Genomic DNA, 26,331 nt, shown 5'->3' with positions numbered 1-26,331 from the left:
TATGGCTTTACAAGCAACTACAATTCCTCGTGATCAAGCAATTTAGTAGATCTCACAAGTTTAGAATTGCCATTCTTCACGATACTCTCGACTGATCCATTTTTTTTCTTGCTGATAATGGATTGTGTCCCATCTATGAGCATAATTGCAATGTAGCGCAACCCATGTGACTGTGTCGGAGACTAGCATTACATGTCAAAAGTCTTCAGTAAGCCTCCAGATTGATATTAGCCTTCCTTCTTTCCTTGTCTTACAACTTTTTCTTTTTTGAAAGGCCAGTCAACCAAAATTAGAATTGCAATCCAAAGCATTTAGACATCAGTCATTCGCTATGCTCGCCAAACTTTCATTCATGTAATCATACCAAGTTTTCCTACTGAGCCTATAATTCCTGTATATTTCAAGCAGTTGCAGGGGAATACTACTCCAGAAAGAGAGTGAATTCTTTTACCATGGCAAAGCCAGCATTCGGCAGCTGCTTTCTGATATCTACAAGGAAAAGAAATCCACTGGCTCACCACCATTAAACAGACTTGGGGCAACCAAAAGAGAGGGGACAGGAGAGCCAAAATGCTACTCGTCAGTGTATTCTCTCTCTCTACAAACAAGGAAGGATTTGAGAGGGGCCAAAAAAGCTGTGCCCCGGTCAAGAATCTTGAGAGCAATCCACATTCACTCTGTTTTTGTTTGGCAGGTCGGACAATGGCAGCTGAATGATGCTCATGTGTTGGAGACCAGCATATTGTGGATGAGAAGAATAGCCCCACCTCAGTGTGACTCTACCAGAACTTTTCTTGCCTATATCCAACTGCATGTGCTCGTTCTGCTCCTCTTGAGATCTACTCCAGCTTGGTGGGTAAGATGAGAAACCCTGTCCCTGAAGATTTATTTACCTTCTCTGGGAAGATTACATCAGGTACAAAGGAAAGATGATGGCTCTTCACTGTCCCCCGACAATTTTTTCTGTTACATTAGTGGATACGTTTTTGGAAGTATGCACCCATTCAAGTGCACCAAGGAACCTTTGGATGATAAACTCTCTCTTGTGATTAGAGTGATAATATGGGATCCACTTAAATGTAAAATCTAAGGAAAATTCCCAACAAGGACAGGAGAAAGACCAAGTGCTGACAACCGATATAGCGCTGTGGAGACTTCGAACACAGGCGCAATGCAGTCTTGTACGTTGGTTTTCCATCAGGGGGCCTGGCACATGCAATAGATCATCCATCACACATGCAATGTACAAGAAGTCACATAAACAAAGTAAACAAAGGACATATCATAAATGGTATTAGTGCTTCGTGTTATGATGCAGTTAAATTTGTTCATGTATGCTGAGCCGATTCAACCTTTTTGCTGAAGTAAATAAGTTAACGTACCAAAAGATTACCAAAATGATTATGACCGAGGCAGCCATCAGGCCGAGGTAGCTGAATGAAGAGGAACTGAGGTGATCCAATCCAAGATGGCCATGACCAAGGTGTTCTGAAGAGAAATTAAGATGTGCTCCAGGAGTTAAGATGTGTTCTAGGATGAGACCTGCACAACAGAATGGAAACAAGGGATATGTCAGGATCCTATGACATTACGTCAGAGGATATTTTGAAGTAGAAAATGGTTTGCGATGTAAAGAGCACAAAGCCAATATTGTAAGAGGGAGAACTCACATTCTCTTTGCTTGAATCTCACTGTATTGTTATGAATATTTATCAATACCATTATTGCTATATTGGAGTTTGATGGATGACATAATCGATAATTAGGCATCAGGTCAATTAGAGCATAACAAACTTTGTTATGTAATATACATATCAAAATATGTACACAATTGTATACATGCATTAATATATGTATGCTCATTCCTAGTGAAGAGTTGACTATTATACAGAACAGGACCCAATGGCACTTGTTAGTTGCTACATACATACAACATGACAGTTTCTTTGTTATCCAATATACAGAGCAAAGCTTTGAACATCAATCAACATTTCGATCCAATGAAATGCAATTTCTTGGTTAAGAATAAGCAGCATGTTAATTCATCTAGCTGTCCAAAGAATATACCTCCATTCAGAGTTACAAATTTCATAGAACCAGTCTTCCCAGCTAAACTCATGAACAAAATTGCTGAGAATTCTCTGAACTTATGAACTGAGATTGATATTGCCACATAGCTCATATTGAGAATAAGATCATCTGCCATCTGTACGTAAGCTGAATTGTTGAAACTTGGTTTTAAGTTCTAATGCCAAATCTCCCCTCGATATTTTATGGAGATCCTTCATCACTCTCATATAAACAGGAAAATTGGGTTTTAAGCCCTCACCCATCATCTCATAAAGAATTATGCCTGCCTCTTCTATCCTTCCCGACACACAGTAAAGTTTGGCAAGTAAGCTAAAATTCATATTGACCGAACATTTATCTTTCATGCTCATATCCACCACATACTGGTAAGCGTCTTCCGCGTGCCCTGACCAGAAGTATCCTTTTATGAATGCCGCATGTGTTGATAGGCTTGGCTTAGACCCTTCAGACAACATCTGATCGACAAACTTGATGGCAAAACTCATCCTGTTAGCCTTACACGCATGAACCAGAATGACCTCAAAAGTTACCGAATCCGGAAGGTATCCCAAGTCTTCCATTGCTTGGAGCAACTCGCATGCTTCAACAACTCTCTTGTTCTTAAAGAGGCTCCCAAGCAAATAATTGTACGATTTCGTGTTCGGGTCACAACCAAACCTTCGCATTTTGTCGAACACATCACGTGCGCCTTGAAAGTCAAGGTTCCTGCACTTTGCAGCGATAAGCACATTGTAATATGAAGTCCTCCTCGCCGTCTCCTCCATCACCGAGATAGCAAGATCAAAGGCATTCATAGAGCAAAGCAATTTGATCAACGAAAAGATTCCCGATCCTCGGCAAGATCCGCCGACTCTACTTAGCAACACAACGAGTTCTCTGACAGAATCCTTGATCACATCAGCGCCGCGAGCCGCAAGAAAAGAGAAGGCCTTTCCTGTTAAGCAATGCCCCTTCGAGGATATCTCATGGAACACGCGATGCATGGTGCTATAATCGTCGAAGAGGCCGAGGTTCAATACAATCAGATTGTAGGCTTCAGAATTAGGCCTGAAATCGGGGTAAGAACCCAAAACCCAGCCGAAAAACCGCAATGCCGAGACGCCACGATCGTTCAACACGCGAAGAGTCTCCGAAACAAGGGCATGCGAAGGGCTCAGATTCAGGAGGCGCAACTTCGACTCCAGATCATCTGAGTCTCCGCTGATCAATGCAACGATCTCAGAGACCACACATGGATCGACACGACGAAGGCGAGGCGTTGGGCTCATTCTGCTCGTGTGGGGACGCCGTGGCACCTGAGAAGAGGAGGACAGCGATCTGCGGGAAGGAAGGGTGGCGCGGATGAAGCCGCTTAGAAGAGATCGACTAGAGCAAGAAGAGGATTGGGAGGAAGAAGAAAGGGGGCAGAAGCGGTCGGGATGGGGTTTAGGGGCTTCAAACGAGATTAGGGTTCTTCGAAGCGAGCCGATTCGAAGCCCCGGAGGCATTGGAACGGACATGCTTGGCGAAGTTCGTTGCCCAATGGTTATAAAAGCCCGTTATTATCATCTGTAGCGCGCGCTCCGAAACCGTTATGATCTTTAATAATGATTGTAACGTATCGTTTTAAGACACTGATATTATTCCGTGGTCTCAAGTCATAGTCAAACGCAGAGGAAGCGATACATTGACTTTGTGCTGTAGCAGCTGACAGAGTTGCAGCGAGCAGAGCCTTTGTGATCACGTTTAGCGACGACTTTCTTTGACTTGCGTCTCTCCCATGGAGTCCATGGCATCTTTGATAATGGAGCTCCGTTGACTTGCTTGCCACCTCTGGAGCTGAGAGTCTCATATTAATGTCCACAGAAGCAGGGGAGATGACAACTTAGGGTGTGAGATCATGGACAGGGAGAACAAGCCGGAGAAGACCATTCACCACATCACCCATCTCCACCCCTTGAAGCTCACCGATCTGCAAGGAGACGAAGCGAAGCCCGTCTGCCACGCGTGCCGCCATCCTTGCGCCGCCTCGGCCTACCGGTGCGAGCGGTGCCGCTACGTTCTCGACCCGACCTGCGCTCGGCTGCCGCAAGTCCCCCGCCACCCCACCCTGCCCATCCCTCCCACCCTCTCACCCTCCATCTCTTGCCGGCGTACTCCACCGGCGCCTTCCTTTGCAACGCGTGCGGCCAGAACGGAGCCGCCTTCTGCTTCCACTGCGCTCGCTGTCAGTTCGACCGACACCTCCCCTGCGACGGTCTCGCTGAGAAGCTGAGCCATCCGTCCCATCCCCACCCGGTGACGCTGGTCCACCAGGATCCCACTAGTGGGCGGGGCGGGGCTACTTGTGTGACCTGTGCCGAGGCGCTTTCGACGCCTCGTCTCAGTGGCTTTACATCTGCAGGGCTTGCGATTTCGGCGGCCACATCAGCTGCTTCGTGTCGGGGACGAAGCCCGCGGAACAGGCCACCGCTGCCCAACGACAGATCGATCCGGCGGCGGCGCTGTCCGGGATGCAGCAGAAGCTGATGGCTCAGATGTTCATGGCAGACACGATGGCGCAGACGGGGAGGAACGCGGTGGCGTTGACGGGAGGACCTCGAGAGTACGTTTACTATAATTCGGCGCTGCTACCGAGCCAGTACGCTGGCATGGCCGATTCAATGGTGATGAACAATCTGGCATTGTTATCTCTGAACGATCAGAAGACTGGTGGTGGTGGTGGTGGTCCGGCTGGTGGAGATGTGGCAAGTTCTGCTGGGAATACATCCACTCTGTCATAGGAGTCACACCGGAGAGAAGAGAGTTCGCCTCCTGTGTCCCGTTGATGCTATGTAGTAGTTAAACATCAAGAACTCATTGACGGCCTTGTTTAGGCGTGCCAAATCTATCGAAATAAAAGGTTTTCCAGTTAGATATTGATGTTCGAGTGATAGATTGTTGAGTTGGCCAGCAAGATCCGGAAATCCATTGCACTGAAGCTGAGAGAGTCCTAGATGAGTTCCACCAATTGTTGCAGACTTGCTCGGACAGATGCAGCATCTGGAGAGGATTAACGTACCTAATCCTATCTTTATAAGTAGAAAGCTGAGATTTTGGGATATCCTCGAGGAATCCAGATGTGTGGTTCGCTTGATTACTTGGGTCGATGCAAGCAACAGGTCTTCAACCTCACATATATACTATCTCACTAGTTTCTATGATCCACTCCAAATGTACGCCCACCACTTCATTCCCATCACCAATCTCCACCAACCATTTAAATCTCCCTATCCTCCCCCCCCACCCTTTTCTTCTCCTCTTACCCACCTCCCTTTCACCTAAGCTCTGCTGCTGCTTCCACAGAAAAATTGGGCAATGGCCTCTGCTGCAGTGACTGCTGCAGTCGGCTCCCTTCCTTGCTCCAAGTCCTCATCCCTCAGCAAGACCCCGTCCATCTCTCCTGCTAATCTCGAGAGGACCAGCTTCCACAAGGTGAGGCCGTGTTGTTGAATCCCTTGTCCCTGGTTGCATGAGTCGTATCTTTGATGATGAACTCCGGCAGGCATGCTTGTACTCGAGAAGCGTCTCCACAGCCAATGCCAGGAAGAAGCTGGTCGCCGTTCGAGCCCAGGTAACCACCGAAGCTCCTGCCAAGGTAGCGAAGGTCTCCAAGAAGAACGACGAGGGTGTCGTCACCAACAAGTACAAGCCCAAGGAGCCCTACGTCGGGACATGCCTCCTCAACACCAAGATCACCGGCGACGACGCGCCCGGCGAGACATGGCACATGGTCTTCAGCACAGAGGGTAAAGTTGCTCTCAGAAACAAGAAGCTGACTTCCGTCCTTGGATCCGTCGGCCTCAGAAATCAGGTGTAATTTGATCGTGTGCACGTCCGCAGGAGAGGTTCCCTACAGAGAGGGGCAATCGATCGGTGTGATCGCCGACGGCATCGACAAGAACGGGAAGCCACACAAGCTAAGACTCTACTCCATCGCCAGCAGTGCTCTCGGTGACTTCGGTGACGCCAAGACCGTAAGTTCCAACGGCTGCAGCTCTCTCTGCACTCGATCTACATGCTTATCAGTTGCCACACCTCTTCTTTCTGTAGGTTTCTCTGTGTGTGAAGAGGCTGGTTTACACCAACGAGCAAGGGGAGGTCGTGAAAGGAGTCTGCTCAAATTTCCTGTGTAAGAAATCTGACATCCATTAGAACAGGGTTGCAAGCTTTGATCCTCCAAATGTGATGGTCGCTCGCATGTCCGTCAGGTGACCTGAAGCCTGGCGCGGAAGTGAAGATAACAGGACCGGTAGGAAAAGAGATGCTGATGCCCAAAGATCCCAATGCAACCGTCATCATGGTAACACGGCACTGACCGGTGCTTCGTAACTTTGGCTTCGCCTTTGACCCCCCGGACAATGTACATTGCAGCTCGGCACCGGAACTGGAATCGCTCCTTTCCGCTCGTTCCTGTGGAAGATGTTCTTCGAGAAGCACGATGACTACGAGGTAAGTTGGGTGACTGCTGATGATTTGAAAGCAGTTTGCAAGGTCGGGTTGATCACCGAAACTAAATTGCAGTTCAATGGACTCGCATGGCTGTTCTTGGGAGTTCCCACGAGTAGCTCGCTGCTCTACAAGGAGGTCAGCTTGTAGTAACTCCATTTCCCTGTGGTTCCATGTATCACTACTGCTTGACGACTAGGTTGTGTGTGTCTGCAATGTGGGCGTACAGGAGTTCGAGAAGATGAAGGAGAGAGCACCGGACAATTTCCGGGTGGATTACGCTGTCAGCAGAGAGCAGGCGAACGAGAAGGGAGAGAAGATGTACATCCAGACTCGCATGGCGGAGTATGCAGGTGAACTGTGGGAGCTGCTCAAGAAGGACAACACCTTCGTGTACATGTGTGGGTTGAAAGGGATGGAGAAGGGTATCGATGATATCATGGTCTCTTTGGCTGCTAACGACGGTAAGGCACAGGGCATGTCGTCGAACGTTCGTTCCACTTGAAACTCCACCTGACAAGCATCCACTAAAATCTGTGTCACAAATTTGCAGGCATCGACTGGTTATCTTACAAAAGGGAACTGAAGAGAGCAGAACAGTGGAATGTGGAAGTATACTGATATATGTATCTCTCTTTTTCCATAGATTACTTGCTTCAATAGGATCTTCTGCAGCAGATATGTTGTACATAATCTATTCGAGTTCTGCATACTTTTTCTTCTATGACTGCTATACCATATTTGAGTTTTAGCATATATAGATAGTTATCATCAATCCTAACCCCATGTTCATGTCTGCCTCTAAGCAAGTGTATCCCACTCAAAAGAACTACTAACTAGCATGCAAATCTTTGAGCTGTAATAAAAATTAGCATGTAGCAGCAGTATGGCAAATTGTATCCCACCCTAAAGATTAAGAGGAGAAGAGATTTCATAGTGAGAACATAGTCTATATAAAAAAGAGTTCATACTATCAGACATTATAGCGTAGTAGATACCATAAAATCTACTTCATAAGAATAACTACATGGAACTAAATATTTTAGCTAAACACATCTTAGATAAATAATGTGGTCACAGTTGAGAAAAATATGAAGAGTTTGAGAAAAATCTTGAGACAAGCAAATTTACCTGAATTCATCTGCATGCAAGTCAGCCATTTGACTGACATATGATAGGGCAATTGTTTAATAACTTATGAACAGGACAGGAGAATGTTAAACTGCATCAAGAAAACAAGTAACGACAATCATTTAACACCTTGTTCATCAACTATATATCTCACAAATTGACTCTCAATTTTTTGAATGAAGATGTAGAGAACTTTGTAGGCAATTGAAGAGAGTATGATTCAGTTGGATTCAGAATACTGTATTTAACAAGATATAGAGAACTTTGCTTCGGCTTTATAGTTAAGCTTCTACTGATGTATAAATAACTAAAGCAGAGTTCTGTTTTGAACTCATGACTATTCACTAAAACACAGAAAGCATTGAGTTAACAGCAAGGATAAACCAGTAGTAATTAGAAAAAAGGACATACACAAGAAGTGACCCTGATGTATGAAGTCAGGAATCAGGAGGCACATCACCAGGATCAGATAAAAAGATCCACTTCGACAACAAGTAAAACTTCTTTAGGGGCAGCAAAATTTTCCAACATGGATATAGATTTAGCATGGTCTACTGTTTGAAACTATTCAATAGGAAAATTCAGACTTCGGATAACATTCCTATAAAAGCATAGGACTTGAGATTGTCATAATAAAAAAGACTGCAACTCAGAAGAGCAATGTAAGCTAAAGAATTCATCATTTTATCTGCAAGTAAGATAAAAAAGGAGGTCGAATTCCCAGTACATCAAACATGAGTATAAACTGTTTCTGTCACAAACATGAACAGTAATTCCATGAACAAAACCCTCAAATTGAAAAGAAAAAAAAACTGATGTGAACATTATATGAACATCAGCACGAGACAAGAAGCTTAATGGTTCAAACTTTAGACACAGGATTTGACGGACCCAGATAATTAGTTTAATTCATAATGACTTCTGGTAAGTCTCCCTGAGAGGCAGTAAGTTCGTATACTGATTACAATACCTATGAATGATACACTCCCTACATCCAATAAGAACATCACCAGACTGCCATTGTCCTGTTGGTCATTTCTACCATGTTGTGATCAAATAATATTTGCACAGCAACATGCAACTCCCATCTTTGTGAGTCACTCCCATCTCTGTGATCTGAAACTGATACTATCTACAAGGCTTCCATATTCTTAATATTACATGGATTTGGAATTCAGCTCCATGGGTCAATTGGATTCTTGTCAGTCACTAGTAATCACACAATTCTACCACTCACTCACTCTCTCTCTGTCTGTCTGTCTCTCTCTCTCTCTCTCTCTCTCTCTCTCTCTTTTCGCTCAAATCCTGAAAATGGTTCTAATTATCTCAATTTCATGAAGAATTGTAGATCAATATTTCATTCATTGCACCAAACTCTTTCCTTTCTTTGACATAGTTAAATCCATCTTCAATCAATATCCCTGTTATAAACCTAGTTGTTATCTAGGAACTACTTTTCCTCTCAGAAAGTTTATCTATTTTACAAGCCATTTATAGTGAGGAGCAGATCCCATTACGGATAAGTGACAAGAAACTGAAGTGTACATTCCTTGAAGGTCTTTTCTGTTGCACTGCAAGTTAAGAAGACGACTATCCTGATACCCCAATGGAAATTGTGTCCAAAAGAAAAGTCACCACTAAATCCTGAATCAACTTTAACATGCTCAATAGGCCCTATGCAACATCTATTCCATCTACTTGCTTCATTATTCTAACTACTTATGCCTTATTTTGCTCTCACAGACCACTAGGGTTCATCTACACAGCAAATTCAGAAAATTTAACAATGATAAAAGGAATAGTCAAAATGTTGTTCTTTTAATAAAGCTTAGACATATTACTGGTGTATAGCATTCAGCAATCACTTTTTCTTAAAACCTGATTTCCTCAAAGTTTGTTTGGTTTTCATAATCTTCCTAAATCTAAGTCCTCAACCCAACAGCAAACCGATCTCTAAAACTTTAAATCTTTTACATCCTCTATGCTCTAAGTTCCATTCCAAATTCTAAAATTTCAGTTGGCCATCATTGAGGCTTTAAAAGAATGTGTTTGATGAATGAGATAATAACAACAAAAACTGTGATGATTGATGATGAAAAACAAACTATACCATTAAAAGCTCATTCATTCTTTTTCATATGAGGAGATAACTGTCATTGCAGCTATTATAATCATACCAAGTGTTAAGTAGGAAAAACTGATACTAAATACGAATGGAGGGACTGGTTAACAAAATCAACCTTTAAAAAAGAAAAGGTATTGAAAGAATCAATATTAGGACTCAATGAGTTGCTAGAAAAAAACAAACTGAAATCAAATGTTCCAAGGTTAATTCAAGTCATCACCAAACCACATCATTGGTTGGACAAGATCATCTTCCTTGAAAAGATGAAGAGATTTTCCCAGAATACAGGTTCTCATCAAACCTCAGTGCCAGTCCTCTAAACAAGAAATCTGATACAAACAACTCTTTTTCCAATACATTTTTGGTGAACAAACCACCCTGAGAAAAATAAAAAGAGAAATGGAATAATGCCAATTGATTTAATGATCATTTTTCAACTTGCATAAAATATGAATCAAGTCTATTGAATTAAGGAAAATTGAACTAACGAAAATTGAATTGAGTCTATTGTTCCAGTAAACCAGCACAACAAAGCAACATAAATGTATATTAAATTAAAGACAATGTGATACTACTATAAAACATTAAAAGCATTTCAATTTTGCCCATCCAACATTGAAAAATTTGAAGGTCCAACTGCATCGACAAAACCACGAATTGATAATTCTGCTACAGATGCATTTGGTTCCCGCAAAAACTCATGGTCTATGTAGATTACAATGACTGTAATGTCATCGTGGAAGAAGCGACGTATTCCCTTCTCAACTTTCTTGAGATCTGCATACCTCATTTCCCTCTTCCGAGCAGCTTCCTGCAAAGCTGTTCTGACCAGTCTCCTTGCTATTCCCTACCAAAGTGGGGGAAGAATTGTTAAGTAGCAGGACAAAGGGGCTTGACAATAAAAAGACCATAGACCAAAAGAAAAAAGTGGTAGAGGAAGCATACTTCTCTTGGATGATTATAGACAATCTCAACTGCTTGTTGATTACTCAGGTGCTCCCACAGTCCATCAGAAGCAAATACTAAGAACTTATCTTGAGGACGAAGTACTCGCATGTGTATTGATGGCTCTGCAGTTAAAACAGGCCGGCGTAGAGGTTCAGTGAGCCGGAATCGAGTGACAGATGGATCTATAGCAAATTCTGGCTTCTTCAAGTATGCATCGCCTATTGTTCTTGAAACCTAAGAACAAGATGTGCCGATTGTATAAAAAGAAAGATACATAAGTTCTGACATTTATAGAAAGATAAGGATCACTCTGAATAAATAGATTTAGAGTAATTGAAAATTTACAAAGATACAACTACCATTTAGCAAAACAAGAAATAGATTTAGAGTAACCCAAAGCATTACTTACTTCAAACTAACAAAACAAGAAATAGTGTAACTTGGCAATGAAATTCATCTACACCCAAAAGAAACCAATCAAATAAATCTTGCTACATTTAGCAAAAGTTGAAACAACCTTGCATAGCTGAGAGAATGTTAAGAAGACTAATTTCATTCCATCTATCAGTCAGTCTTATGAGAGAAAACTTCCACATATCTAGTTTGATCATGGTTCTCAATGCAACTCCAACTACACAGGAAACATTCAAATCTAAACTTTAATTATCAGGAAATAAAGCAATTGAGCCTCCTCAGATGAAGCACATAAACAATTGTAGCACCTAAACTACATTAAAAGTTCAAACTAAAAAGACATACAATCAACAGAGCTGCTAGCAACCAGAGATACTCACCTGGATTATGCCTTTAATCCGCCATACTCCATGCTTAAGAACCACAATGTTTGAATCATCTGGATGAAGAGATCTAAGTTCTTGCCTCACCTCTTCCATACAAGCATTATGGTCTCTTGTCAGTTGCTCTGCGATGATGTTATTTGACCTTCCTAAATAACCAATGACAGCCCTTGAGTCTCCCAGATTGGCCAGATAGAGTGTTCCTCTCCAGATTACACCCACCAAACAGCATGACCCAATTGCAGAAATCAAAGGTTTTATTTGATGTGTTCTCCGCACATGAGCCAGAAACCCTTCCTCGGTTGCAGAAAATGCACTCCTGACAACATCCTCACTGATTGTTCCACTTTCTTGAGCCAACCCTGTAAAATGTTGATCAACATATTACACATTGAGGTTGGAGCAGATCCCCTGCTTGCAGAGTTAGTATATATATATGGCAAAACCAAACCACTGTGATGATATGGAACAAGATGCAACAGAGAAAATAAGAGAAAAGTAAAAAAGAACTAATAACATCCGCTTGCCTCTCAAGCCAACTTCAGTACAATAAAGAATTTGCTCCCAACCTGATGTCAATCCTCTATATAGATTCTCCACCTAAAAGAAAGGCCTGCCACTGAAACCTAAAAGGTAAATTGGTAAGTAGGGAGACCTGCTTTTATTTGTGCCAAAGTTCAAGCTCAGGCGACAGAGAGCAATCATCTGAAGTTTTCTTGAAATGGAAAGGGCCAACATGGAGAAGTCACAGATCTATTTGCAGATTGCTTTGACCATTAAGACATGAGTTTGAAACAAAAGAGGCCATGAAGCAAAATTGGAAGACCATTAACTTGACATATTAAAACAAAACAATGCATTTGACTAAAAAGCAAGGAAGGTCCATTAATTCAAGAATGTAACCATGTAAGAAACTAACACTTAAAAAAATCTATTTAGCTTCAATTATATGGAGATTACTTCGAACCGAATTAAGAACCCAGACGGAAACAAAATCAGCAGACTAGACAAGTGTATCAAGGAGGTTGTGACCAGCAAGCAATAAAAGAATTTGATGCCATCTGCAACCAAGAAAAATAAGATATAATAATTGCAAAAATAATGAATCTAGATGCATGGCCAATACCAGAAAAAAAAAACAATTGATGACTGAGGATAAAGACCCAGAATTGACCCACAATGTCAAAGCTGAACTTTGACGAAAGTTAATAATCTAAACAGGGCAGTATCACCAGAGTTGCACAGGTAATTAATACGAAGTTAAAAGTGAAAACAGTTACAAAAAACAAAGCTCACTCAGTGTTAACTAAAAACAATAATGCTGATAAAAGAACACAATCAAATTAAGATATTATCAAATAAGAGCAAGTAAAATTACCAAATACAAGGATGCTGGCAACTGCTTTTCTTTTCCAAAAGACAACTAGATCCCACATAATCATTCCACCTTAGGTTCGAATTTACTTAATTCTACTCTTGATACCCTAGACGGCAACAACAACAATAAACCTATAAAATCCCTAAAAAAAAGTTTGGACCATTTCTCAATTTATGTGTCACCCTGGACAGGGGTCATTCTTACTACCGTGGAGAGCACAAAGAAAAATTTGCTCGTGCTACCACGGGATATGCCAGAGTCAACTTATCGAACCATATAGTTCCCACCATAACATGAACACCAAATATCCAATAGTTCAGTTCGAACAACAAACCTCTTTTGAACAAATTGATTTCATGAGAGGTAAACTGAGTGTCTAATAAGCCTGACTTACGGCCATCTTGAGAATCACTTGCTTTACCTCTAGTTGTCTTACGGAACCTACAGGTGGTAGATTCTCGGAACAATATACAATGAAGAAGATCCTAACTTTGAAAAATAAATAAAATTATAATATTTTCTGATTGCAAACAGCAAGGTTTGCCCCCTCAAGAACAACTAGTTAGACTTTCTTATAATTCCATGGAAACTCGGTGCATGGTATTGGAAACAGAAAAAAATAGCTTTCCAACTTACTGAGATGTCCTTTCCAAGAAAAAGAGCTCCCAAGTTACTGGGATATCAATGGACTTATGGTTTAACCAGAGTTACAGTTGCTCTAAAGGAAACTTCTAACAAATTCCATGTAGACCTTTCCTTCAACAAAAGAAAGGTCTACACGGAATTGATACTTTTCATCTACAATTCTGTGCTTTCATAACCTATAATAACATCATTGAGACTACAACCAGAGAGATACATGCCCCCATTGAGACGCAGAACATTCCAAGAAGACACCATGATAGAAAATCTTGGCATAAAACGGCACACCCATGAACAAGGAATCATTAGAAAAAGGAAAAATAATTACATCCCTATATTATCTCAAACGAGAGACTTACTCATGAGATGAAGGAAGAGGTGATTGGAGATAAAGCGAGATGCGTCGGCTCCTCCATGGCCATCGTAGACACCGACGAAGGTGGCATCTCGCCCGGTCTCCACCTGGCTGTAGTCCTCGAGGACCTCGTTCGCCTGGACGACCGCGAAGGAGAAATCCCCGGCCGCGTGCTGCCCGATGTCCCGCGACCACAGCAGCGCATCGTCGTCCTCCTCCTCCTCATCCTTCCTCATACGCGCGTACCGCCGGACCGGGGCCCAACACGCCGCCACAAACCTCCCCATCCACGAGAACATCCCTCATTTCCTCCTCGGAGGATCCCTTAGGTGCTACTCCCCCGCCCGAGATCGGCTCTGCAGTTCCTGCGAGTCCGAGGCCTCCCCCACCAAGAGCCACTCCTGATCCCAAATCCAACACGCAATCGGCCCTCAACCTCGCAAGCGGGCGCAGATGTCCAAGAAATTATTAAGGCTCTTGGAAGAATTCGGGAGATCAAGAATTAGGGTTCCGAGACGGATAAGCAAGATTTTGGGCGGAGGGAGGGAGGGAGGAAGAGTCCGAGAGAAGCGGCGAGGGCATTAGGGCAGTGTTATAGACGGAGGCTTGGGGAAACGACACTGCAGTTGGGATTTATTTACGAGGATGCTACGAAAAAGAGAAGCGATGGATAACGGGTCAACTTCAGAGCCGTGAGAGGAGAGGGTTGACTTACTCGAAAAGTTCTCGCTGGGGGGAGTCATCACGAAGGAAGGGGCACCACCACGTAGGTACGTACCCACGAGAATACCTAAACGTCCATCGGAAGAACCGCGGGGTCCGCAGATAAGCCGCGAGCGGGGTATCGAAAGGAAAAGGGTTGGGATCGGGAGGATGCCGGGCGTTTGGGCCCTTGAATGCGCTGTGCCCGGCACCGAGAGCGACGACGAGACGGACAAGGTGATGTCATAGTCGGAGGGAGGGGAGGGGGGTACGTTTGGGGGGGGGAGGAAAAACAAATGCTTTTTTTGGGCACCCACAGGTTTGGTAACACCTAATAATTAAAATAACATTAAAAAAAAAAGAATGGTGGGGCCACATGCACGAAAATGTTTTTTGATTTAATTTTGATTTGTAATTGCTTCAAAATTTTATAATCATTTGGCGATGACTGTACGTACAGCAATTAGGACGTATGACTTAAAAAAAGGTGATCAGTTCAACTATTAGTTCCGATGAGAACGTAGAGAGTTTACAAGTTATCATGTTTCCATGTACAAGATTAATAAATGGAGCAAAATAACAATAAGAAAGTAATATCACCTCACGGAAGAAGAATTCACAAGATCACAGCACACATTGATTTGCATGTATAGGTTTATTAAACTAACAAAGAGATAGAGCACAGCACACATTGATTCATAAAGCAAGCAATACTAAATATGACAGGCGTAAAGGCTGTTAATATAAACTAAAACGTCGGGTGGCATCCGAGACATAAGCGAGGAGAAACAAAAGACATTAAGGAACTCAACGTGTAAGCTCATAAATTGTTTCATCAACCTAAAACAGTCATCTTCATCATTACCATCATCATCGTGGAGGTCGATGGTCACTATCAATGGGTTCCCTTTTCCCCTGCTCTCTCCAACATACTGTGAATGGTGGGTGAGCAAAATAGAAGAATCCGTGATGCGAGACAAGACATTTATCCACCAAAGGCTTCCAGAAAATGTGGATTACAACCCCTTCTCTCTCTCTCTCTCTCTTTCTCACACATCTCATCTTTCGCATGGCATCTGGGCACCGATAAATGATCCATCAGCAACTCTAGAAGAACCTATCATCATCTCCAAAGGCTCATATGACTCTTTCTTCCCCTCGCTTTATGGTCCATCATCTTCAAATAGGATCATCTGGAATTCAACAATGAGCATGGAACTTTAGCATTCAACAAGTAATAATGATGCGCAAAACTATAATCTGGCAGATGGAAAGATTGATGAAGACGTGCAGAGAAGAGTGAGTTTTGTGAGCAAAAAGCAAGCAGTATAAGAAACATATCTAAAGCAGGTAAAAAGTTCAACCACTTATAAATCTAGCACTTTAACCAAGGAAGTCTTTTTCATCAACATACTACAACAACAACAATAAAATCATAAATCAATCACAACTTTAATGAGGTCAGCCATATGAATCTTTTATCACCATTAAGATTTATAAAAAAATATATTTAATTAAATTCAAATACTTAAATTTTTTATTTATAATCTATTAAAATCTTTTTAGATCTTTCTTTATCTTTCCTCTTATCACTAATATTAATCATTTCATATTTTCTAATTATTATATCCGGAGGCCTCCTAAACACATGCTCATACCACCTTAGATGATTTTCTCTCATCTTATTTTCTATTGAAATGATATTTAATTGTTCACAAATAAAAATATTTTTTTTATTTTTTCTTGTAATTATATATATCCATCTCAATATTTTCATTTCAACAACACAAATTTTTTGTATATATCTTTTCATGAACATAAAGAATCCTCAAAGAACATTATAACTCCTGTTACTGAGAGGGAAAAAAGTAGGAGAAAAGAATTACAAAGATTAACACTGTTAGGTAGTAACCAAGAATGATTACCTGATCAAGTGGCAGATTCAGTGGAGACGGAGACACTAGTACATGATAGGACTTCACTAAGAAAACTACATATGCTTCATATATGCAGACAAAGATTGTCAGTAGACTGAACAGTCCACTAAGACATATTGTCAATATGGAGCTTAGTGTATCAAAACAAAAAGAAGACTATGAAGCAGAACCCAAAAATCAGCTAATGCAGAGCCAAACCAGTTGTGCAAACCACTAACCAATCTTGTATAACAATTTCAGTAAAAAGATATAAATTCCCTGCCACAGAGAACAGAAGAAGATGGATGCAAATTAAGCATGTAACATGATGGTTGTCATATGTACCACCTACTCCAGCCCCTGACCAGTGTGTACTTGATTAGGTAATGCATACATTGGCAAGAAAAAAAAGGAAAAAAGATATGTAGTCTTTCCAACATTTACTAGGATTAAGAAGATAGTTACTCTCACCATACAATTGAGGAAGCTGATTTACTCCTTATTCTTTGAGGAGCGATCCTTCTTGTGCCCACCAAGAATACGAGAAATCTGCAGACCCCTACTGAAGGCCTGATTAAAGAGCATACGTGTTTGAAACTCGGAAACAAATGGAAACCAGGCCAAGAAAGCAATTGGGGTGAAGAGGAGCAGTCCCATCATGATCTCATAGCCTCGAGCTAATGCACGCACTGAGCTCCACAAACCAATCCATTTGACAAGAGGTTTACAAGCTTGGGCAATCTGGAAAAAGTAACAGTTAAATGATCATATTCACATGACCAAGATAAAAGCAGCAACAACAAATGATGTTTAGTGAGAAGCAGTTAAACAAACCAAAAGCATTCCCCATCCAGTCGGCAGGAAAGCTAGGAAGCACACCACGATGTCTTGGATTGTCATGTGAGGCAGGGCAATTAAAGTGATCAAAATGGAAACGAATGCCAAAAAAATTAGAAACTTGATCAACCGAAAAACAAGCTGAAAGCTTGCGCTGAATCTGCGCCTTCCCACTGATACAGTCTGAAAAGAAAATAAGAAAACAGATAAGAAATGTATATCTACAAATGGACAATGACCAGCTTACGCTGAATCTGCACCTTCCCACTGATACAGTCTGAAGAGAAAATCAGAAAACGGATAAGAAATGTATATATCTACAATGCACAATGACCATGAAGGTAAAACATGTTTTCCGCATGTCAGGTTATTTCAGGGTGGGCACTTCAGATTGCCTAAAATGATCAATTTGATTTTGCAGTCATGGTAAAGTTATAAATTACAAGGCCTTATGACTTAAAATGGTTCGTACAAAGATAATGATGAAAATTGACATGCACAATGGTCATGATGCATGTAAAGCGTGTTTACCTCATGCCAGGTTATTTTAATTTTTAAGTACGCTTCATATTACCACAGTGATCGTTTTGTTTACACAGTCATGGTCCGGTTGTGCTAAATTACGACTTATGAACCAACATAATTCATACAAGGATGACAAACTAAACATTGAAATAATTTATGTCATACTAAGATCAAATTACATTACTGACCTTCATGACAAGCAGGACAACAAATATAACTAGCCATGAAAGGCCATATACCTGCAGAAAAGATGACATTACTGTCCATTTCAACTTTCTTGACAGTGCAATCAATTAATATAATACAACAGAAACATTAGAATATTGATCAAAACACCAGAAAGAAAGAAAACATACCAGAATACTTTTAGTCTTCTTGGTAAAATTCAAGTGATAGACAAGCCCATATTGGTAAATAAAGAAGCGCAACGCAAGCACTATCTCAGTGATGATCCCACGTGTTCCAGAATATTTAAGATGCTCTTGCTCCTTGTCCCACCATGATTCCCAGCTTTTCTCTGGTGAAACACCGATGCCTCCGCGATTACTAATCCACTTGCTCCAATCAGTCCAGTCATCAACAATCTTTTGCCACTCAAAGCCCGATGGATTGAATAAGAAAGGAGCAAAAAGCCATGTACCCACCATGAACCACATTGAAATTGTAATAAAAATATAAGCAACTACAGATCTATATGACTGGCCAAAGATTTGGTAAACAACAAGCAAAATCAGCAATTCAATCCCCTTCACAAAATGACTTCGAGAATATAGCCTATAGTTGTCTGCAAACTTTGCATGGAAGACCACAAAACCACGGCCTGTACCTCTATATTCTGCACCTCCATGCAGCAATGTCCTTCCATAATAGTGAGTCTTAGTTCCAAGAGAAAATGTAAAGAACACTGAAGCCAGTTGCAACTGCATCAGAATGAATTCACTTAATGCAGTGCGGAATCCCTGTTCCAGGCCAATTTCCATCATCATTGGTAGAGCCATTAGAAATCCAAGCTGCACCAGCGATTGTGATGCAAGAGCAACCTGAAGTGGTTGGTTATGGATAAACCTTCTGCCAGTTGCTAGCCCTTCCTCGAGACCACTAAGGACTAGATAAAGACGACCATATAGGAAGACATAAACTGTAAGGACGGTTACCTACCAGGCATAATAAAATTCAGTTGAATTTACTACATGAAAATATTTATTCTTAAAGACATTAGATTAAATGATACTCATACCAAGGTACTAAAATAGAAGCCCACAGTTGTGAAATAGCATGAAAGCATCCTAAAGAAGTCAAATCGGTGCCCAAGCCTATATATATCACGACTCAGAGTTTGCTCCCCATTTCCATTTGCTATCTTTGCCTCAAAAAGTGAGATCTGGTTAAGACCGACATCTCTTCCTTTGCCAACTTGCATGTATTCATGATGAGTTACAATGCCCTCACGAAGAGTGGAATTAAATCCTGCGATTACAGTAAGCCAAGAAACAATGAGCATGCACTGACAATGGAAAATTAACCAAAAGCAGAACATTGCATGGACAAAAAAACATGCCTGCAAATATGTCTTCACTTAAATTAATGATCTTTGATGCTTTACTCACACCACCCCTTGTGAGGTGGAAAAGTCTATCAAATACGTCTGGATGACCATAGTGAAAACGAACCCTGGAGATAAGAAAATCAATCACTTACTAAGCACATGGATGACAAATATATAATATAAAACATTTAGAAACTGATAATTTTAGGGGCTAAAAAGAAAATAAAGTGTTCCAAGGAAATCACTGATCATGTTCAACAATTATCACCAGGGAATTGTCATATAGAGAGATACCAGAAACCCTTGAGAGTTCCCCGGGTGTTGGCAAGGAAAACACTCACGAGTTCACAAACACCTTTTACCTTTACGTACCAAGAATTCATGAGGCAAAAAAGATCTCGTCATCCAACTGTACTTGTTGCACATTGATTATGATTGCAATGACTAAACTTTCCCCTTGTTGCAACAGCCAGATGACTGACTTTGATGTCCTGTGTAATGACTTATGGAGGATAAAATGGCTTTTGCTTATCTTAACATCAATCTTTGCTCCTGATAATTGAGTAGCCTCATTCTATGATCCATCATGACAACCTTACATGATGCAACCAAAATTTTTTGTCCATCAAGTGAAAATCTCTAGACATCTGAGTGTCCCGTGCTCATCTTTTTGCACATTGATTATGATTGCAATGACTAAACGTTCCCCTTGTTGCAACAGCCAGATGACTGACTTTGATGTCCTGTGCAATGACTTATGGAGGATAAAATGACTTTTGCTTATCTTAAATTCAAGCTTTGCTCCTGATAATTGAGTAGCCTCATTCTATGATCCATCATGACAACCTTACATGATGCAACCAAAATTTTTTGTCCATCATGTGAAAATCTCTAGACATCTGAGTGTCCCATGTTCAAGCTTTGCTCCTGATAATTGAGTAGCCTCATTCTATGATCCATCATGACAACCTTACATGATGCAACCAAAATTTTTGTCCATCATGTGAAAATCTCTAGACATCTGAGTGTCCCATGCTCATCTTTTTGCACATTGATTATGATTCAATGACTAAACGTTCCCCTTGTTGCAACAGCCAGATGACTGACTTTGATGTCCTGTGCAATGACTTATGGAGGATAAAATGACTTTTGCTTATCTTAAATTCAAGCTTTGCTCCTGATAATTGAGTAGCCTCATTCTATGATCCATCATGACAACCTTACATGATGCAACCAAAATTTTTTGTCCATCATGTGAAAATCTCTAGACATCTGAGTGTCCCATGTTCATCTTTGAGCAGTGGTGGTATCAATCAATCACTCAATTCTCTCCATGCTACAAAGTGCCTTCCTAATCTCCTTTGTTAAAGTGCATATAAAATGATATACATAGTTTATCAATGATCTAGTTTTCATTCTAACTTAATATGGGCCAGTTTAGTATGATTTGACCGGTACTTACTGGTTCAACCATTGATCGGTACATATACCAACCCAAACTGGGTGGTCCAGTTCAAAATATTATATGCAACATATTTCTTTTACCCTTTTAGTTAAGGTTCCAGCAGCTTAACTCCTTGCACTCACGAGAAGGCCCCACACTTGTTGTCACTCATTTCTCACATGGCTGCCACCAGTCAAAAGCTCATACGTCTCCTCTTCTTCCTCTTCCTTCTTCCTCTCCTCCTCTCTCTCCCCTAATGGTTCGTGGTACATTCTGATATGTCGATAAGGGTACACCAGAACAGATGGGCCCATAACTGTCCGACCATTGACCGGCATAGGTTTGGTAATCAAAACTGCAAGCCTTCCTACATACTAAAATGACATTAAACATTGCATCCCAAAATACGGAGGATACAATATGCTTCTCCATGGTCTTTCTTCTGATAAGCTACCATAATGGGAGCTAGGCTAATCACTCAAAGTGAGAATCATATTGTGTTTGGTCTTTAAGTATTGGATGGACTTTAAAGTGATGAAGTGGGTGCCAAATTGAGTGACACCAGGCTATAGGTGGTCTCCCTCTGTGAATTTATACATCAATATATATCCCAAATGATGATTATAAATGAAACGGGTGATGCTTCACACCTTTGCAATTGTCATCTACATCACAGTTGGCTACACATGGTGTCCAGAAAACATGTGGTCTACTATCTATCAATTATTGATCGACAACCTTAAAATTAAACCCATTATTGACAAGTAACGCTATGAATTGAGGTATAGTCACATCTACCACAGTCTTCATCAAACCCTGATGCACACAAGGATCACATTGTATAGGTCAAAGATGATCCAATCTCTGATCTTATCAACCTTTTCATCAAGATAACTAAAATAATCTCATATTGATTTAAGATTGCAAACGAGGACTATGCCACTAAATGATTGACACCATGACCGGTAATAAATTACCTTTCCTATAAGTGATTGTAGTTATGATGATGTAGCTGAAGTTAAATTACCTTTCCTATATCATCTCCTTAGTGTAAGCATCATTAATCTTGGTTAGTTTTGCACTCTGACATAATAAAGCCACAAAATCCAGATTAATAGTATCAAGAACTGGCCTCCTGTGAATGAACTTTGTAAGGCTACCTCAAACTAGAAGTATCGTCTAACTCGTGCACCATTTGACTTCCTCATCCTAGTGCACATGGCTAAACCGTATGCATTGCCACCACTGGGCCTCTATGGCAGAAGACCAACTGACTGAGACACAACACCATTGCTATGATAACTGCAATTGTGATGTTCACACTTCACACTAATAGTCTTCTCCAAATCCATGCCAATATCTCATGGCCTCCTTGTGTATGTACTGATGGCCCAAGGATGTAGAGATCCCCATTGTAAGCTCAAGATCATCATCAACATTGTCCTGACCCTCATTATAGTTGTTCGACTTAGTTATTCTTATCCATGTCCTTACTCTATGTTTTTTGCTGCACCATTACAGTTTTTCATGCATCCAGCTCTGCCCTGAAAGTCTTGTTGATCTCCTGTGAACCTTTATACATTTGGACCATTTGGTCACATTGTGGAATCCACCATTCTAATGCTACTTCAGATGGATTACTCTTTCACCCCTACTCGTATAATCACAATGGATGTACTGCAATGATGGTGGTTATCCAAGTGATGAGCACACCACCATGCTAACTTGATATAAATAATTTATTTGATATCATTTTACTACAAATTACAAACAAATTAATGAAAATATGACCTACACTTAAATCTACACAAATATAGGGTGGACACACATGGATCTAAGCTGGATATGCATGGATCTAAGTCGGACCCATGTGAATCAAGCCACATGAGCTTTGTGCCATTGGCACATTAGAGTAATAACAGTGCCCATGCAGGCATATTCAATTCTTGAACTGTGCACTCTAAATTATAGTGTCAAATTAAGATTCCAATTTTCTGGTCTAATTTTAGATGAATAATCAGACATAAATGGGTTTCTCTCTGTCAAAAGGACTATTTCCTGATTATTCCTTGATCTCACATACATTACATCTTGACTGAACAGCAAGGCCAGCAAAGTAGAGGAGATACATATATAAACCAAATAAAAATACAATCTATCCAAACAACTAATACTGTGACAATCATATTTCACAGCATTCTATCAGAAATAGCTTTTGCTGAAAATGTAAATTCCAAGATTAGGAAGCTCACTTTAAGGGGTTTGCAAGCAACCGTTGTCCAATAGTTACAAAACTATGCTCCTGATTTGACATGAACCATGCAAGAGATGAAACACTGCCAAAATTACAACAAAGAAAATATGTAAGCCATCTCCAGAAGGAAAAATAATTAAACGAGATATTACTTTGTCAATCTGACTCAGATAAAGTACAAACCTTCCTGTAAATATATGCTCTCTAACTCCTAGGATAGAAGGATATCTGCCACCATCATGCTTTTTCAAAAATTCTTGCAGCAAGTTTCTCATTTTAAAGGCCTCTTCCATGTAGTTATCCTAGTAGATGGATGATATTAGCCAGCTGATATAAATTCCCCTTATCCAAGATTAGAAAATTGCAATATACCTGGTTCATATCTATAGTTTGTAGACCTTCACCACGTGTGAAGATAATAGCATGGTTTTGGTTTTCTGGCTTCCCTTCACCCAGAATTGCAGGGCCTGGAAGTTTTATTCGATAGATCTCCTGTGAATAGAAAGCATATGAGTGGGAAACCCTTTGATATGTTCTATGAGGCATATGGTTTTTTATAACTTAGAAATATGCACCATACCACACTAAACATTTGAATAAAGGAAGCCAGAAAACCAGCCCAACAATCAGAGCTTTGAAACCAGTTCTTTTTTTGCTTTTTTTCTCAAGTATATAACCAGAACCATTTTGCTCAAACAAAACAAGAAAAATTTATAATTATGAGAATCAGAATGAATCACTATCAATGTTCAGACATTCTCATCCATTGCGAAAAAACTAAATCTAGCTTCCAAATCCTTAAAAGATCAGCCATGTTGTGCAACTGATCTCATCTATCTGGCCCCAAACTGATGTTTAGATGGTTTGCAACTGAAGATTTGTTAGATTCATGGACGAATAGACAAGCACCCAGAGTCAAACTGACTCACCAAATTTGGTCAGTTCTGTCATAGTGTTCACCATTTTTTTAACACTGAGTTGGACAGCGGCCCACCATTTTTTTTTTTTAACTGGACTGCCCGAAACGAGGGTGGTCCGCCTATTGGCCCATGCCCAGACCAATATGCACCGCCCATACTATATCATTTCTGGCAGTACAACAGTCCTTGCTTTTAAAAGCAATACTGTAAAGACAAATTCAATACTAATTTCAATAACCTATTAGACTGACACCAATATATGGATGGGATGTTAATTTGTATCATTGAATAAAATAATAAAAATAAAATGGACTGTATGTATGTCTGAAAAGAGCTACACATTTTGATGAAATTACCTGATCAAATTGGCAAACACCAGTAATATTTAAAATCTTATTAAGAACTGAAAGTTAAATTAACTAATTAAGATAAATGGTAAAAAGTTATACTACATAAAAATTTAGATATATCATATTTGTTATTCAATAAGGAAAGATTGATGAAGATAATATTCATACAGTAAAATAGGGTGGTTAAAACAAGAGAAGGATGTTATAAGTTTCATGTGCCGATTGTGTGTCCTTTCAATTGAAATGAATTTTTTATAAGAGAAATGTAAAGCTATCCATGCTTTAGTATCGAAGTGATCAGAAGTCATGAAACGTGTACAAAATTCAGTCTAGCTAAATTTTAAAATTGGAGTGGATGTTCAGGATTCCTACAAAAAAATAAAAAAAAACAAAAGTAGTCATTTAAGAACAATTAAATATAGCTCCGAGAGGATTAAATGAGGAAAAATAGATTAAAATAATATGAATACATAAAAAAAACTATAGATGCAATGGCAACACCAGGTGAGTTGATTAGTCATGATGTGAGAAGATATAGAGAGATTTAATTAGGGTTTAGGATCTAATCACACAGCTCAATGACATGGTAAGATTGATGCAACTGAACCCACATGGTAAAAGCATTCTTGTTGTCGTTAAACAATTAGAAATTTAAGGTGGTACAAAACAATGTTGATGCCCAGTTGTAGGTCACGGAAACCCTATGATATTCAAAAGGTATTTCGAAATGCCTTCTATAGTATCTAGCCAATCCTATACGGCAATAGTATATTGCCACCCCCATTCGTCAGAAAATCATCACTACCTAAGCCATTGAAATGCTGTTTTAGCCGGTGATTTAAAAAGCGCTAGGCGCCAAGGTCCAAAAATACCCGAGGCGCTAGGTGCTCGCCCGAGCGAAGCAAAGCGCTAAAATATAAAAATATATAATATAATTATTAAATATAATTATTTAAAATTTTAAATAAAAATATGCTATTAAATTAAGAAAATCTAAGATATAAAATTAACAGTATTAAGAAACCTAGTAATAATTTCAAATAAATGAAAATTAACAGTATTAAAATCAAAATAATATATTATTAATCTATTAATAGTATTTAAAATTAATTATTTTAAATAAACTTAATAATATTAACAGTATACAGTATAGGTATACTATTAAAAGGAAGTGTAAAGGGGTGCTGAGCCTGCTGACAGAGAAAAGAGGAAGCGGCAGTGGCGAGCGGGAGCGACGACACCGACGACCAGCAGTAGCGGGAGTAGGAGCGGCGACAGCGGCAGCGTTTGCGAGCAGCGATAACGGCGACAGCGGTAGAGTTTGCGAGCGGCGATAGCGGTAGAGTTTGCGAGCAGCGACAGCGGCGAGCAATGGGATCGGGAGCAGCAGCGGCGAGGGTTAGGGTTGGGTTGTCACTTATATCGGTTTTAGTTGGTTCGATTGAACCAACTAACCATCGAAGACCGAACCAGGACCGAACCAGACCTAAAATCCTGATTCGGTCGCCTTGGTTAACCCAAGCGCTCGCCCGAAGCACCTAGCGCCTGGGCTCGGGTGAGCGCCTAGGCGGCGCCTATTTGAAGCGCACCGCCTGGGAGATTAGCGAGGCGCTTGGGCCTCGCCTCACTCGAGCGCCTAGGCGAGCACCCGAGCGCCTTTTTAAATCGCTGGATTTAGCAATAGCTACATAACATGATTATCATAATGTTATACAATTAAGTTTCCACAATTAAATATAATTGTGAATATTTTAAAATAATTTAGTGTCCAATACTTGAAATAGTATACTTGAAATATCCATTTTATTTAGTTGAAACTTGATAAAAAAACTCTGCTCTTAAATTTATTAGCACAGTCTTTATATGATTTTAAATGTTCTTCGTGAGCTCCATAATACACTAA

At 40.4% G+C, this 26,331-nt stretch overlaps 5 protein-coding genes across 10 annotated transcripts in view; 2 read left to right on the top strand and 3 right to left on the bottom strand.

The window, feature by feature from the left end:
* Positions 1 to 559: 559 nt before the first annotated feature.
* LOC135619177 (pentatricopeptide repeat-containing protein At5g16420, mitochondrial-like) lies at positions 560 to 4,024 on the bottom strand. 2 transcript variants are annotated; one of them, XM_065120930.1, is made up of 3 exons: positions 2,068 to 4,024; positions 1,383 to 1,542; positions 560 to 1,206 (listed from the first exon to the last, which is right to left on the bottom strand). In XM_065120930.1, exon 1 carries the CDS (start codon positions 3,588 to 3,590, stop codon positions 2,196 to 2,198), a length of 1,395 nt encoding a protein of 464 aa, XP_064977002.1. In that variant the 5' UTR covers positions 3,591 to 4,024; the 3' UTR covers positions 560 to 1,206; positions 1,383 to 1,542; positions 2,068 to 2,195. The 2 variants fall into 2 exon arrangements, with proteins under 2 accessions (XP_064977002.1, XP_064977003.1); XM_065120931.1 differs by having other exon boundaries at positions 1,394 to 1,542.
* LOC135620359 (uncharacterized) lies at positions 3,971 to 4,853 on the top strand. Its single transcript, XM_065123293.1, has 2 exons — positions 3,971 to 4,297; positions 4,458 to 4,853. Exons 1-2 carry the CDS (start codon positions 3,971 to 3,973, stop codon positions 4,851 to 4,853), a joined length of 723 nt encoding a protein of 240 aa, XP_064979365.1.
* Positions 4,854 to 5,364: 511 nt separating this feature from the next.
* Positions 5,365 to 7,282, top strand: LOC135619178 (ferredoxin--NADP reductase, leaf isozyme, chloroplastic-like). Of its 2 annotated transcripts, none has more exons than XM_065120932.1 (9): positions 5,365 to 5,544; positions 5,615 to 5,858; positions 5,953 to 6,086; positions 6,163 to 6,241; positions 6,321 to 6,412; positions 6,484 to 6,561; positions 6,634 to 6,696; positions 6,758 to 7,022; positions 7,112 to 7,282. In XM_065120932.1, exons 1-9 carry the CDS (start codon positions 5,428 to 5,430, stop codon positions 7,177 to 7,179), a joined length of 1,140 nt encoding a protein of 379 aa, XP_064977004.1. In that variant the 5' UTR covers positions 5,365 to 5,427; the 3' UTR covers positions 7,180 to 7,282. The 2 variants fall into 2 exon arrangements, with proteins under 2 accessions (XP_064977004.1, XP_064977005.1); XM_065120933.1 differs by having other exon boundaries at positions 5,366 to 5,544; positions 6,788 to 7,022.
* Positions 7,283 to 10,277: 2,995 nt separating this feature from the next.
* LOC103994456 (probable protein phosphatase 2C 25) lies at positions 10,278 to 14,513 on the bottom strand. The gene is made up of 4 exons (XM_009414792.3): positions 13,939 to 14,513; positions 11,557 to 11,921; positions 10,760 to 10,996; positions 10,278 to 10,661 (listed from the first exon to the last, which is right to left on the bottom strand). Exons 1-4 carry the CDS (start codon positions 14,231 to 14,233, stop codon positions 10,410 to 10,412), a joined length of 1,149 nt encoding a protein of 382 aa, XP_009413067.2. The 5' UTR covers positions 14,234 to 14,513; the 3' UTR covers positions 10,278 to 10,409.
* Positions 14,514 to 15,311: 798 nt separating this feature from the next.
* The window catches only part of LOC135583437 (callose synthase 3-like), a 58,662-nt gene continuing 47,642 nt past the window's right edge, over positions 15,312 to 26,331 (bottom strand). For 3 of the 4 annotated variants that reach the window (XM_065120924.1, XM_065120925.1, XM_065120927.1), the window contains 10 exons: positions 23,531 to 23,650; positions 23,342 to 23,460; positions 23,157 to 23,240; positions 19,473 to 19,585; positions 19,152 to 19,381; positions 18,271 to 19,068; positions 18,103 to 18,153; positions 17,387 to 17,572; positions 17,024 to 17,293; positions 15,312 to 15,829 (listed from right to left, as the gene is read on the bottom strand). In XM_065120924.1, the coding sequence (XP_064976996.1) occupies positions 17,045 to 17,293; positions 17,387 to 17,572; positions 18,103 to 18,153; positions 18,271 to 19,068; positions 19,152 to 19,381; positions 19,473 to 19,585; positions 23,157 to 23,240; positions 23,342 to 23,460; positions 23,531 to 23,650 (1,950 nt within the window). In that variant the 3' untranslated portion in view covers positions 15,312 to 15,829; positions 17,024 to 17,044. Of the gene's footprint in view, positions 15,830 to 17,023; positions 17,294 to 17,386; positions 17,667 to 18,102; positions 18,154 to 18,270; positions 19,069 to 19,151; positions 19,382 to 19,472; positions 19,586 to 23,156; positions 23,241 to 23,341; positions 23,461 to 23,530; positions 23,651 to 26,331 lie in introns of those variants that run through there. The other variant, XM_065120926.1, reaches the window with a different exon arrangement.

The sequence above is a fragment of the Musa acuminata genome, chromosome BXJ2-8 (assembly GCF_036884655.1).
Source record: "Musa acuminata AAA Group cultivar baxijiao chromosome BXJ2-8, Cavendish_Baxijiao_AAA, whole genome shotgun sequence".
In the NCBI taxonomy this organism is placed as follows: Eukaryota; Viridiplantae; Streptophyta; class Magnoliopsida; order Zingiberales; family Musaceae; genus Musa; species Musa acuminata.
Note: the sequence above shows the minus strand (reverse complement) of the source record. Positions and strands in the feature narration are given on the sequence as shown.